General features: G+C 46.7%; 1 protein-coding gene across 1 annotated transcript in view; it reads right to left on the bottom strand.

Moving 5' to 3' along the window:
• Positions 1 to 2840: 2840 nt before the first annotated feature.
• Positions 2841 to 13913, bottom strand: part of TRPC7 (transient receptor potential cation channel subfamily C member 7) — a gene marked incomplete at its 5' end in the record, with an annotated part of 127501 nt that continues 116428 nt past the window's right edge. The window contains 4 exons of the mRNA XM_080675201.1: positions 2841 to 3688; positions 5088 to 5163; positions 10601 to 10681; positions 11290 to 11511. Of these exons, the coding sequence (XP_080531327.1) occupies positions 3519 to 3688; positions 5088 to 5163; positions 10601 to 10681; positions 11290 to 11511 (549 nt within the window). The 3' untranslated portion in view covers positions 2841 to 3518. The remainder of the gene's footprint in view (positions 3689 to 5087; positions 5164 to 10600; positions 10682 to 11289; positions 11512 to 13913) is intronic.

Here is a 13913-nt window from a genome sequence, read left to right as displayed (position 1 = left end):
AGTGTATGAGCACTTGTCCTTTAGGAATAGCTCTAGGGACTAATTGGGGTTTTTTGTGCATGAAGTGTCACTAGGATTTGTGGAGTCCTAATATGAGCCATGAGAAGGTGACAAGTTGCTGGAGAACTTGCTGCTTAACTACTGGTTACCAGGAGACCTGGACAGAGCTGCCATTCCTGAGTCCCTCAGCACCCCCAGCCGGGTCTGCACGATGGCTGTCTGTCTTGGGGCAGGGGCAGAGTCTGAAGAAGTTCAGTAATAGCAGAGGGGGCCAGAGCCAGGCCTACTTCCATGCTGTGGCCAGAGGGAAATAGGCACACGTTGCTGCTGACCCTGCATTGAGCTGCAGCAGGGATGGCTTCTATTTCCCAAAGACTCACCAGATTTCAGAGCCTGATGCTGCCATTTGAAGGAATCTGAGAAAATTGGGGTCCAGCAGTGATTCATTGAGTGGCTAGTCCTTGGCTCTGTGCCAGGGCACAGTGGGGATAAAACAGACCTGGACCCCTCATGGAGCTTCCCCTGAGCAGCAGAGGCAGGCCTACATGTATACATTAGTTACAGACTAAACAAAGGCAGGCATGCAGAGTGTTGTAAGGGGATGGATCTGGTGCTTTAGGAAGTGTGCAAGACGTGGGGGTGTCTGGGGACTTTTCAGGGAGGGTTTGGGCCCTTTCTCATCCTGTTGTCCGCCCTTGAGCCCCTCCCAGACTCCAATCTTCACTCTTCTGTTTTTTTCTAAGAACTGCTTCCCCTGTCTGGCTAACTCAATAGGAGCCAAGGAGATTGGGGCGGAGGTGGGGGGTGGGGTGGAGGAGGGGGGATGAGGAAGGTTGTCAGTGCCTGGAAAATCACTAAGCTCTTGCCCTCCCTCCACCCCTCCCACTCCAGGCTGATAGCTCTGCCAGCCCTCAGTTCCAAGGCCTCTCTAAAAGCTTTTGACAAAAGAGAGGTTCCTCTCCTCCCCCACATCCTTCTAGCAGCCATGAATCCATTCCTGGACTACCTTCACCTCCCAGACGTGCCATCTAAAGCCTAATGGATAATTTTTAATTACTTAGTGGGATTGTCCCCCATTTATCTCCTTACAGGGTGAATTTGAGACTTAGGTGTGATAGGGAAAAGACGCCCTGGGATTTAAAAATGGGGTTGCCAGCTGCCTCTGGTCGAAGGCAGATAGGGAAATTGAATAATGCATCTTAGAAGTGTTTATTAGCATTCTGATGAAGACAACTGAGGGATCTGAAAGGAAATCTTCCAGAACTGTTGCTAATATGTTCCCTGGATAAATCAATTGCTCTTCCTACAGAGCTTCTCAGCCTCTCTTGTCAGAGTCCAGGCTTCAAAAGAAGCCCTGTTGGAAGCATGTGTCTCATCCCCTGCACCTGACAAGGGGCTCAGTAAATATCTCCTGAATGAATTCAGCCCTCACCAGGCTTTGGGGCCATGAAGGAGTATCTGAACAAAGCTATAGGTATTCTCTCCAGAACAGTGCACCACCACAAAGACAAGCACACAGTCTGATGGGCACTTCTGGATTCGCAGGTCAGAAGCAGAATTTACCTCTGTAAAGCTCCCTGAACACACACTGGGCCCTGGTATCTCTCTGATGCCTCTGTTTATTTTTTGTTTGAGCACTGGGTGGTGGGGCCAGGAGGGCCCAGGTATGGAGCCACATTTCAGGGCATCTTCTCCAGTTACCATGGACCCAACAAATGTGGGCTTCCCCCCGCCCCCAAGAAATTGGGAAGATTAGGCAAAACTGATCCTGTATTCCTCAGGGTAGTAATTGGCTAGGCCAGTGGTCGGCAAACTCATTAGTCAACAGAGCAACGATTGAAATTTCTTTTGAGAGCCAAATTTTTTAAACTTCTTCTAACGCCACTTCTTCAAAATAGACTCGCCCAGGCTGTGGTATTTTGTGGAAGAGCCACACTCAAGGGGCCAAAGAGCCGCATGTGGCTCGCGAGCCGCAGTTTGCCGACCACGGGGCTAGGTTGAGTGTCCTTGGCCAGTTTTTGGAGGGCATAGCCTTCTAGTTTGTTGTGCCCCCCATCACCCCCAGTGCTTGGACTACCTTCAGTTCTGTTCATTGCCCCATTTGATCTGCTCTTTCCTTAGAGCACAGTTAAGTAAAAAACTTTCATCTCTGAAGATATACTGTATGTCATGACCCCCCCCCCCCACATATGCATGCATAAAACACACATGTATTTTACTCTTCCAGGGTGTCTGCAAGGCATCTGAATTTGTGACCCTGATCAGGGTTGCTGTGAGGGTTCAGTGGACTGATGCAGGCAGAGTCATCAGCACAGTGCCTGGTACTCGGCACATCCAGCTAGTGTTACTATAGCTGTTTCTTTGGGGTTTGGGGGCTAGGGGGCTCTCCTGGAGTTCAAAGGTATCACCAACCTGCTCCGAATGGGTGTTGTTTGGGACTGGGGCGCCCTCTGGTGGCCACTCTTCCCACTCACACCTAGGCTCCTTCAGAAAGATTGTTGGCTCCATTTCACCTGGCACTCGGTGCATCCCTCCTCCCCTCTTTCCCCCCCACCCACACACACACAGGGGGAGTGGGTGAGAGGTGGGGCCAGAGACAACATATTGCTCACCATTTCCTTTTTCTCCTTCCTGAGCTTGGTGAGGTTAGGGTCACTAGTTAATGGGAATAGGAGGAGGGGCTTTTAGGTGGGGGTGGCTGCATGACCCTGGTGAGTGGGTGAGTGTCTTCCCTCCTCACACCTGCCCCATTTTCTTCCCAGAGAACCACTGGTTCATGGACTCCCAAATCCACCTCCAGACAGGAGGGTAGCACATTCACAGAGGCTCCCCAGGCTATTATGAGGTAATTTTATTTGTTTTCAGTTTAGGTAAAAATAGTAAATACAAGATAATCTTAATAAAGGTAAAAATACATCATTTGGATTTTGAACAGTGCTACTTACACTGCAATTTTTGACTTAGTATTTTTAAATTTTTAATAAACAAATAGAACTATTTTGCTATTAGGCTATCTGTGTTCTCATCTGGCACTTAAGAATAGATCACAGGTTACCTCCCGGTTCTGTTTGGATGTGTGGGTGGCAGGGAGGGGTTGAGAAGGGGCACATGGGGTGAGGTGGTTTGTCTTTCCAGGACACAGACAGAACTGCATTCCATGTGCAGGGGGAGGGTGCATGTGCATCCCAGAAGGCCTTTTCCTGCACTAGCCACTGGACGTATGTCACTGTGGCTGGACTGAAGGTCTCACCCGTGTATGTGTATGTGTGTGAGTGTGGGGGCAGTTCCTCCCCTCCTGTGGTCATGTTTCTCATTCAACAGCCTAGATTCATGACAGTTCTGGATCCAGGCAGGCCACTGGGCTGCAGATATCAGCAAGGCTGCTCAGGACAGAGCCAGTGGATCCCCTTAGGGTCCTAGGGGAGTGGGCTTGGGACCCTCGCCACCAGGGCTGGTGGCCAGGGCATTCAGCCTGGCCTTGGAATGCTGGTAGAAGTTATAGATGCCCATATGGGCTGTTAAATGTCTTTACCCTTGTTTACCCTCAGGTGGTCTTTGTTTAAATTCTTTCCAAATTTCTCACTGAGCTGTTGGATCAAGTCTGCCAGCTCTCCAGTAGCTTGAGATTTCTCTTCAAGAAGCTCATAGCGCAGGCTGGAGATATCTTGCTTGATTTCCTTCAGTTCACCTGCAAGGACAGGTGAGATTTTGGTGAGTGTGAGCAGGCAGGAGGCGCTCATGCCACATGCATTTGGGTGTTTGTTTTCCAGCAGAATGCCCGGTTGCTGGTCTAGCCCACCAGGGGTGTTGGTGAGGGGACAGGGGCTTCTTTTTGCCTGCTACCACTAAAGGACATACCCACCCATTTGAGACTGCTCTCCTCTCATTCCTGGTTAAGCTCTCTGATAAGGGTTTGAGGTAGATGGAGGAGTCAAGATCAGGGTTGTAAATTGCTAGTATCTATTTCATATAATGATTGTTAGAATATTGGTCTTAGAGCCAATAAAGGCAGACTTTAAGAGTCTGAGTAACACCCTCATTAACTGGAACCCTTGTTTTCTTGTCAGTCACAATTACACACTGCTCAAGGCAATTTTATGATTGAGATAGAAAAGTAGGGGTAGGTAGTAGGGCTGTTGCTCAGTCCCTAGATAGCTTCAGCCCAAAGGGAAAGCCCCAGGGTGAAGCAGAGGGTCACTGATATTGATCAGACTCTTCCTGTAGGCCCCTGTGGCTCAAGTGAGGGGGAGACTTGTGCCTTTATTCAAGGAGGAGCCTGTTTCATTGGGTCTGGATGTGTATTTTTAACAAGTGACTCTGAGGTGGGGTTGAGAAACGGGTTGTCAGATTCTAAGAGCCTGGAAGTGAGAGAGGATGGAGCCAGCTGGGCTGAGACAGTGGCAGAATGAGAAGGAGGTGTGTAGTCTGCTGTTACCTGCATGTGCACCATGGAATGAGGAATTCTGGGCCATCCTGAACTCAGTGGCCCTGAGGCCAACTCAAGGCAGCCACCACTGCAGTAGGCAGAATAATTATTCCACTCCCCAGAGATATCCCGATCCTAATCCCTGGTGTCCCATCTATGAATATGTTATGTGATGTGGCAAAAGGGAACTACAGTTGCAAATAGAATTAAGGTTGCTAATCAGCTGATCTTAAATAGGGAAATGATTTTGGTTTATCCAATCTAATCACAAGTCTTTAAAAGTGGAAAAGTGGGTCAGAGAGATGTGATGACAGAAGGAGCATGAGAGGTGGCAGCATGAGAAGTGGGGGGTGGGGGAGGTGTGTGTCCCACGGCTGGTTCTGAGATGAGTGGCTCCATGCTACAGCCAGACTAGAGGATGGACTTGAGGTTAGAGCTAAGGGCTGTCCCAGCTGACAGCCAGTAAGGGACTAGAGGTCTCAGTCCTACACACCTCCTTCTGATTCTGCCACTGCCTCAGGTCCAGCGGGCTCCATCCTGTCTCACTTCCAGGCTCTCAGAATCTGACAACCCTAGTGTTTCTCAACCCCACCGTGATTGTAGCCTGGTGAGACCCTGCTCAACTCCTGCAGCCCTGCAGGAAACTGATCCAGTCTCTTACCTTCATTGACTTCGTCATTTTCTCTGTCCACCTGGGCCTTCAGGACATATCTTTTTATGAGCCGTTTCATGATTTTCTGAAATGTGAACACAAGGAAGGCATCAGACAAGCTTGGCTAAGCCCAGAGGCAGCCTGCACTGTGTATGTACAATTCCCCCCTCCCACAGATTTCGGTCCGTTCAGTCTGTTATGTCCTCTTCTCAGGGCTTCAGCTCTGAAACACTTTCTTCTAGTTCAACAACTGATGTGATCAGGAGGGAGTACTAAGTCTTAGCAGCCAGCCTGGTGGAGCTGTATCCCTTTGAGGTGCTGTGTGTGAGTGGAGATGTGCTTAGTACAGAATCAGGACCAGGGTTGGAAGACAAGCCCACCATACCTTGGAAAATTCCTACAACAGGCAGAAACAGATATAGCCAGGCTTCGGGAAGTTTTGCCAAGAAACTCCACGTGTCTAATCCTGCATCCCTTGTCATGTTGGAGGGGAAGGGTTTGGCTTGCAGATTCATTTAATATGCAGACACTAGATTCTTTAAGTATGAACAAACAGGAAACACCAAGAATAGAGCCAAGTGTAAGAAAAACTAAAGGGGGTGAACTTTGGATTTTGCCAGCTAGTTGTTCCAAGGTTCTTGCGAAATCACAGGATTTAAAAGTATTCTGGTAGCTGAGACTTTTGAATCTTGCAAGAGATGAGCAGCCAGGCAGAGAGGGAGGGATTCCCTGCTCCTTGGTCATCCCTTCCTATGATCTGCTCACCTGCTCACACCTGAGGACTGAGGGGACAGAGGAGCATTTTCTAGATTGAAGGGACCTGAATTCTGTCCCTAGCTTAGCTGTGGGATATCAAGCAGGTTAAGTTCTCTCTGACTACATGGGCTCAGGAAAAGCTTCTTGCAAGTAAAAGACACAATGCAAAGAGCTAGAGGATTTAACGCATTATTATCATCAAACAGTGGTTCTTTTAATGTCTTTATTGGTGAAGACCTTGCTGAGGAGGTGTCTCCTGGGTCTGTGATTCCAAGACTTAGACTGGTCCTGGCAAATGCTCTCTCTGGTGAGCTCTGCCAGTCCACTTAGACCAGTGCTGTCCCTCCCCAGCCCTTAGCTGGCTGAGGGTCTACTTGCTCTATGGTTCGAATTGTGATCCATTTTCAGGCTGAATCATTAATTAGCAAGTTCCCTTCCTGCTGTCCTTTCTCAAGGTCTGAGTCTTGTCATGTTAGTAGTTAGTGCCAGATTCCTCGTTGATATTCTCTGGTCATTGAGGCAGGTTACCTAAGTTGCAAGAATATATGCCTTTCCATGGGGCTCATTAATGCTCTTTTCACTTTGAATTGAAGAAACAAAACACAACTTACCCAAAACCAGTCTCTGAGAAAAAACAACAACCCACACAAACAGAATAAACAACCCAGATACCAAGCATCTAACATCCTTACTGAAGAAGAATTCAGAAGTATTCTCCCACAGCAAACTTTCAGGCTGGTACAATTTAAGGGGGTCTAGTTAGTTGTTGCCTTTGAAGCAAAATGGGAGAACAGTGTGACCATCTGTCAGTTGCTTACAAACTTCATGTCCTGATGGGGATCTAGCTTCCCCTCTGACATGTGCATGTCAGACAACTTGGGATCAGCAGGAGCAAGATGCCAGTCTTGTCCCCAGGAAGTCTGAAACAGTTAGAAAATGCTCCCAAAGCTCTATTAAAATGGATGCTACACAGGATCTCTGCTTCCAGAAAAGATGGACATTAAAAGCCCTCCCTCCTTCACTGCATTAAGGAAAGCCTGTTTCTTCATGATTAATTTGCGTTATCTCCTTGCTAGCTTCCATAGAGTTCCTTCACTTCAAGGAGATGATAAGCTTTCCCCAAGTTTACATACCTTCATCAGTGGCCACTTGGCCCACCTCCCCCATGCAGTTAGGAAGAGCCAGAGATGAGTATATTTAGTGACATGACTCAGGCAAAAGAATTATTACTGAGATGGACGATGGATAAGGATGGTTGTGACCTTGAGACCTAAATCCAGGGAAGAAGGCACACAGTTCCTCTTGCCCAGATTCTAAGAGGCCGCTGACATCTGGCTGCTGCTGGTGAAGGAAAAATAGAAGTCTTTCTGTGGAAGAGACAACCCTGTCTGTGCAGCCAGGGCAGCTAAAGACTTAATGAAGAAGAGAATACATATGGTATGTTGAAGATGGCAAATGAAGTAGAATCCAAAGGGAAGCAAGTATTTTCACCTAGGAAAATTGAATTTGAGGAACATTTGGAAGAGAATGGACAGAATGCATCCTAGGACATTCATGTCTCACATTGGGTTCATCAGACACCAGAATAGAGGAAATCAGCACTGGCAAGTTGTCTCTTCTATTTGCTTTGATCTCTACAGAAAAGGCTATCTAGAATGTGAAAAAGAGGACTCCCCATTGGGTTGGGGGGAAGGTATTGTATTATCAAGGATGGGCTTATTTGAGTGATGAACTTTGCCTAGATTCTGTGGTTCATTTGGGATATGACTTGTTTGCTGTTTCCTTGAAGGAAATCTACCTCTCAGAGAGTGCATATATAAGGTCAGTACACACGGATCTTGGAACAGATCATGGGAGCTTTGATAGAAGGCACACTATGGCAACCTTGTTGATATCATGGTTTTGTTCCATTGTTTAGTCTTACGTCCATAGAACCCAGGTTGGGGAAAAAAATTGCAAAAGAAAGAAACCAGTTTTGTTAAAAATAAAAATTCAGATCCCTGGAAGCCTAAGAAAGCAAAGCACAGAGATCCTCTGAAGTCTGAAGGAAATGCCTTCCCTTATAATGGAGAGCAATCCAAGAACGAAGAACTGACAGCTTAAAAGAAACATCTGAGGCACTAAGATTGAACAATCAAGCAGATCTATGGAAGAGACACAAAGGAAACAAGCTTCAAAACCACACATGGGTGAACAAAGGGCTTTTGTGTTACGGGGAATGTTACAGTATTTCTCAGAACCCAGAAGGTGTCAGAGGCTGGCGGCATTTGTGCTCAGTGAGATGGCAGCTCTGGGTGCAGCCTGGATAGTGGAACAGAGGGAGCACATTGGGCTTTTCCTGATCTCTGCACATTGGAAGTTGCTTTGGGAAGAAAGCAATGCAGCTGGGAAACCACCAAGAAAAAAGATGAGCCTTGTAGATCCTTGCCTGAGTCCTTCACTGTGTTTCCCAGTTACTGTTGCTACCTGGTGATAGTGGAGTGCCTCCTTTGCTCCTTGCCTTCCCTCAGGTTGCAAAGGCTCAGCTGAATCTCTTCATAATGACTGTCAAGCACAGGAAGGGCATGTCCCAGAAAGGCTCTAGTGCAACACTGTGAAGATGAAAATACCTCGGTGGCGTGTGTGGTGAAAGACTGTCCTTCTGAATCAGATCTCAGTTCAACCAGCTGTGTGACCTTTGCCACTGAGCATCAGTTCTCTCATCTGTAAAATGGGGTTAAAGATACTGCCTCTCTCACAGCAATATGGTGAGATCACACCAGTGCTCATGTCTAGTCTGCTCCCAGCTCTCCTTTCATGTCTTCTCAAGGTTTACTCCTGTGTAAGCAGAACTCGTGAGCAGGGCTGAACGAAGTGCAAAAGTGCAAATGCAAGGTGCTCTCTGCTCCTGTTTACTGTCCTCTTCAGTTTTCCTTCCTTCTTTTCTGTGACAACTGGTTGAATAAGTAGCCTCAGGCTTTTCATGATGGATTCACAGAACACTGGGTGAGCAGCTTTCCAAGGTTATCAATAGCCTGAAGCTGCAAACTGACCATTTTTTTAATCATAGCAGGAAACTCTCCAAGGGATGGGAGGCTGCCAGGCTCACCCAGTGATGATGGAGAACAGAAATGGAATGGTCCTGAGATGGCCTTTGAAAATGGTTTTGCTTACAAAGGATTCATTCCAGGTACAGGACATTCACCACATAATGAGTCTTCCTCCATCTCAGCAGGAGAGATTTGGCCCTTAACTCTGGAGTTACCTATCTTTTCGGTAATACAGATAATCTAAACTTCTCTCTGAGAAGATGAGAAAGGAAAATCCTTCCACTGACCAAGGATTTGTCCTGTAAAATAACTCAAAACAGATCAAACTAGGCAGGCCCGATTTTATGTGTGATTAAATATAAGATTTGCCCATTGCCAATTTTTAGCTTGTGTCATCTGATAATACTAGCCCTTTGAGGGATGAGTCATTTCTTAGTTGTACTTAAATCCTCTTAACCGCACAGCTGACTTCTGAAATATAGATGGAGGTTCAATTAAGGATCTGTGTCTGGAAGATGCTACATCTGCAATTGCTCCCTCTGGGATGGTGGCGCTAGGGATGTATCACCTGGGCCCAGAGGAACACTCAGAACAGCTTCAAATTTTCATCTGATAAGAAATGATCAGCATGTATCAAACTGCTGATCATAGGGAAGAGTCAGGAAAAGAATGGCTGGTCTTTTATAATCAATAACCTGTAGTTGCCATTTATCACTGGCTCACGGGCTGATTCAAACTGAAACAAAGATTTGACATGAATTTCCAAAAGCAATGTAAGGACAAGAGGTCATCTTCTAATTTTTATAGCAGACTTTGCAGGCTGGGAGACTAAGGCCAGGTGCTCACTGAAGGCAGCAATAGCCACCTGGTAGCTTAAGACAAATACCTGGGAGTCATGCTGCCTCTCCCTACTGCATACCTGTTTGTATGCTTCAGGTCCCATTGGCTCTATATCCAGAATCTCTGCTTCCTTCCATCATCCTACTCATACCCCAATCCAAGCCACCATCCCCTGCACCTGCAGGACTGTCACATTGTCCTCACTGGTCTCCCTGCTTACTCTCAGATAATCCCCACCAATTTCCTCTCATTATAGCAATTAAGTAGACCTCTTAAAGCATAAATAAAATTTTATCTTCACCCCCAAGTTAAGCTCCTCCAACTGCCTTACTCAGTGGTCATGTAGACGACACCCTAATCTTGGTCTGGCTGCATACTTTCTCCTCTGACTTTATTCCCCTCTCCTTCTTCCCCTCTGCTGGCTGGGCTGCAGCTTCTCTGGACCTGCCTAGTTTCTCCCCTCAAGCTCTTGCTGATGTTTTCCTTCTTCCTGGAAGGCCACACATGCTGCTTCTTAATCATCCATGAGGTCTTAGCTAACTGCCCTCTCCTTGAAGGGACCTCCTCTGATAACCATATCTAAGCAGGGTCTCCCTGTTTTCTCCATCTTTTCATCCTGTTGTTCTCTTCTTGGCATTTTTATCAGTTTGAATGTATGTATCTGTGTGTTTACTTGCTCATTGTCTCCCTTACTGGACTGAAGTGCAATTAAGATAGGAAACATACCTTTATCCCTATTAATTAGCACAGTGCCTGGCATACAGGAAGTACCCAGTAAATATTCACTGAATGAAGGAAAGACTGAAGTGGTGTTCTGAGGGGATGACATGGCCATGTGACTGAATCTGTGGCTTAATGGAATCCACTTCTGCACATGCCTGAGTAAAGTGTGGTTACCTGGTATCTGGTGGGTTTGCTGAAAGTGTTATTCGCTGTCAGGTTTTCAGAATTCCTCATGCCAGCCTGATATCGAGTCTTCTAGAAGAAAAATACACCCATAATACATAATTCATACATACCTAGTAGGACTTGAATAACACTCACTTTTGGGATGGTCCCTAAAAAGAAGACCCTTGGGAGGGCAATATGCCCAGTGCTGCTTGGCTTCCTAGAACACTTTAGTCTGTAGTATGCCAACAGGTTATGGAATATTGTTTGTCAATTCTGGAAAGCGCTGAGTTAAAGTTATGTGTGTCCTCCAGGACTCCTTAGAGGTTTTAATGTGCGAATATTGAGAATCCCTAGGAGGAGGAGATAATGGGCAGGGAACCTTTCTTCCCAGAGATCATTTTCCAGTTACATTCTAGGAAGAGCTATCTACTTCCAAGTCCACTAAGGAGTTCCTCTAAACTGGGGCCTGGGCTTGAGCCCCCAGCAATGCACCTGTCCAAGATGCTGCAGGGAGCAGGTGGCCCCCAGCACTACTGCTGGTGCTGTAGCTTTGCTGATGTGCCCAGAGTTTTGAAAAGTATCGGCCCCTCTTGGTGCCTGGCTCTCCTTGTATCAGGGGCCCCATCTGAAACACATACAACTTCCTCCTCTCCCTCCTGCTGCCTTCTTAGCCCCATAAACTCCATGCTACCTACCCTGAATTTGGAATTTAGCATGCCCATTTCAAGGTCATTTTCACAGCTTTTGGCCTTGGATTTGCAGAGTTTGATGAGGCACATCTTGATTCTCATTATGAGATAATAAAATGATTTAGGACTTGGCACTAGATTGAAAGGAGCAGGTAGAGTTCTTCCTTCATCAAAATAAGACAGCCAGAGCTTTGCCCGAGCAAATTTCCACTCCACGTCTGCATCCTCCTGTGAACAGGGGAAACAGCAAGACACCATCAAAGGCCATGATTGATTTTTATTTTTTATTTTTATTGTTTAAGGCCATGATTTAACAACTGAACTCAATCTCGGGGTGGGGGTGGGGGTGTAGCCTCCAAGTTCTGAGAGCAGATTTCTAAACAGGACTCTGATACATTTGTGGATCCTCACTGCAGGGGTACACTGGGGAGTTTGCTCTCGCTAATACCTTATGCAATTAGTCATTCCAAAAGATCTCCACTTCTTGGATTCAGCACAGAAAACAGCAGCCAATTCTTTTTCCCTTATTCTCCACTGGTGTTTTTACCAATAGAAGGGCCTGGGCTCCGGAGATGCTGCTGCCTCGCTCACATAGCCCTGAGATTGGCATTGAGTATGTGCTCTAGGAGTGGTGGTTTCCTCTCCCCACAGTCATTTGTTACATTCAAGCATCTGTGTGAGGTTGCAGGGATGTGCCATGAGACAGAAGGTCATCACCAGTAGGCGTGGTCATTTTGTTTGCTTTTGCTGAGACCCCATCAGCACCTGGCCTGGTCTATGGGATATCCTTTTAGCCTGGGAGCTTTGTGAGGGTAGGGATCACTCCTTGTACAACAGAGAGGTGTGACAGGGACACTCGACCTGAGAGGAATGGGGATATAGTGGTGGGAACATGGGCTTTGGAGCCTGCCTGGCTCTGTTCCTTATAGGCTGTGTCACTGTGGCAGGTAATTTAGCTGCTCTGGGCCTCAGTTTCCTCATCTGTAAAATGAGGATAATAATACCTACTTCATAGGTTGTTGTAAGAATTAAAGGAGTTAATGCCTGAAAAACACTTAGTATCAGACTATTGGTAAACCCTCAGTAAATACTATCTTTTAAAAAAAAATATTTTTTATTGATTTCAGAGAGGAAAGGAGAGGGAGAAAGAGATAGAAACATCAGTGATGAGAGAGTATCATTGATTGGCTGCCTCCTGCATGCCCCCTACTGGGGATTGAGCCCTCAACCCAGATATGTGCCCCTGACTGGAATCGAACCTGGGACTTTTCAGTGCACAGGCCGATGCTCTATCCACTGAGCAAAACTGGCTATGGCAATACTATTTTTTTTTTAAATCTCTATAGTGTAACACAGTGCATAATGTTCAACCTTCAGGCATTTAGCAAACATTTATAGAGCACCTACTATTATTCTGGCATGTGCTAGGTAGGCACTGGGGATGACAATCCATTCCCTCGTGGAACACACAATTTGGCCAATGACACGAGTATGTTAAACAATACATCAGCTAGACTTTTACTTAGTGTTGTGCTAAGAGCCGTGGGAGGCTCTGGTATTCAGGCCTGTGGCCTGGCCCTGGGTATCAGGAAAGGCTGTCCTGGTGGCTGGCATTTGAGCTGAGATCCAAGGGATGTGTAGTTCCCAACCATGTCAAAGTGTGGGTGGGCTGGGAGGTGGAGAAGAGTGGGAGTTAATTAGTGGGAGAGACAGTGAGAAGTATAAACAACTCTTGAGACAACTTTTGAGAAAGTTGGCAGTAAAGAGTAGGAGAGGAAGAGATTGAGAGCTAGAAAGTGAGATTGAGAGAGGATTTTTTGTAGTTACCTTTTAAGATCCAGAGACTTACTTAAATGCTGACAGGAAGGACTAGATAGAAAGGGAGAGGGTGATGATGCATATGGAGTCAGGATAATGGTGGCTCCTGAGGAGACGAAGGTCAAGGAGCCAGGGCACGTGGGCAGCCTGATAGGATGGAGAAGGAGGGCAGGTGGGGCAGAGCAGGGGGGTGCGTGGATTTGGACAGTAGATACTCAAGATCTATTGATTGAATAAGTGTTCTCATGGTAGGCTATATAAATATGTACTCCATCAAAATTCAGTGTGATCTTGAGTAGTGGGCACTTTCAAGAGGCCTTATTCCACTTCTCATGTTCCTGCACACACAACACCAGTGAGATGGGTGTGGGATGAGGGCTCTCACCTGATGAGAAGTGTGGGCTGCAGTGAGCTCTGTCCATCTTGTGTCATCACACTGTTGGGATAACTTGACAAGCCACAGGGTTGCCCCAAACTAGTAGGCATCAATAACATGGCTTTACATTTCACATTCATTTGGACCAAAGCATGATATGCTTGTTAGGATGGGGCCAACCATCTCAGGTGAGTGGTACAGAGACCCACAGATTACTAGGCACCATCTGGTTTCTCTTACACATGGGAAAACTGGGGCCCAGAAGGGCAGGGCAGGGAGGGCTAGTTAGCAATAGCTCATCCACATAGGTGACCAAATAGGCATAGCACTTTAAAAAAAGATGTCTCTCGACAGATGCTGCATTTTTGCAGGGGGAGGTATGAGGAGGGTGGGGAGGATGGGAGGGGAAATTAGGGCTTCAGGGTCTAGCTCATCT

This window comes from Plecotus auritus (genome assembly GCF_963455305.1).
Source record: "Plecotus auritus genome assembly, chromosome: 6".
Taxonomy (NCBI): Eukaryota; Metazoa; Chordata; class Mammalia; order Chiroptera; family Vespertilionidae; genus Plecotus; species Plecotus auritus.
The sequence above is the reverse complement of the archived record's forward strand: the minus strand, read 5'-3'. Positions and strand labels throughout refer to the sequence as shown.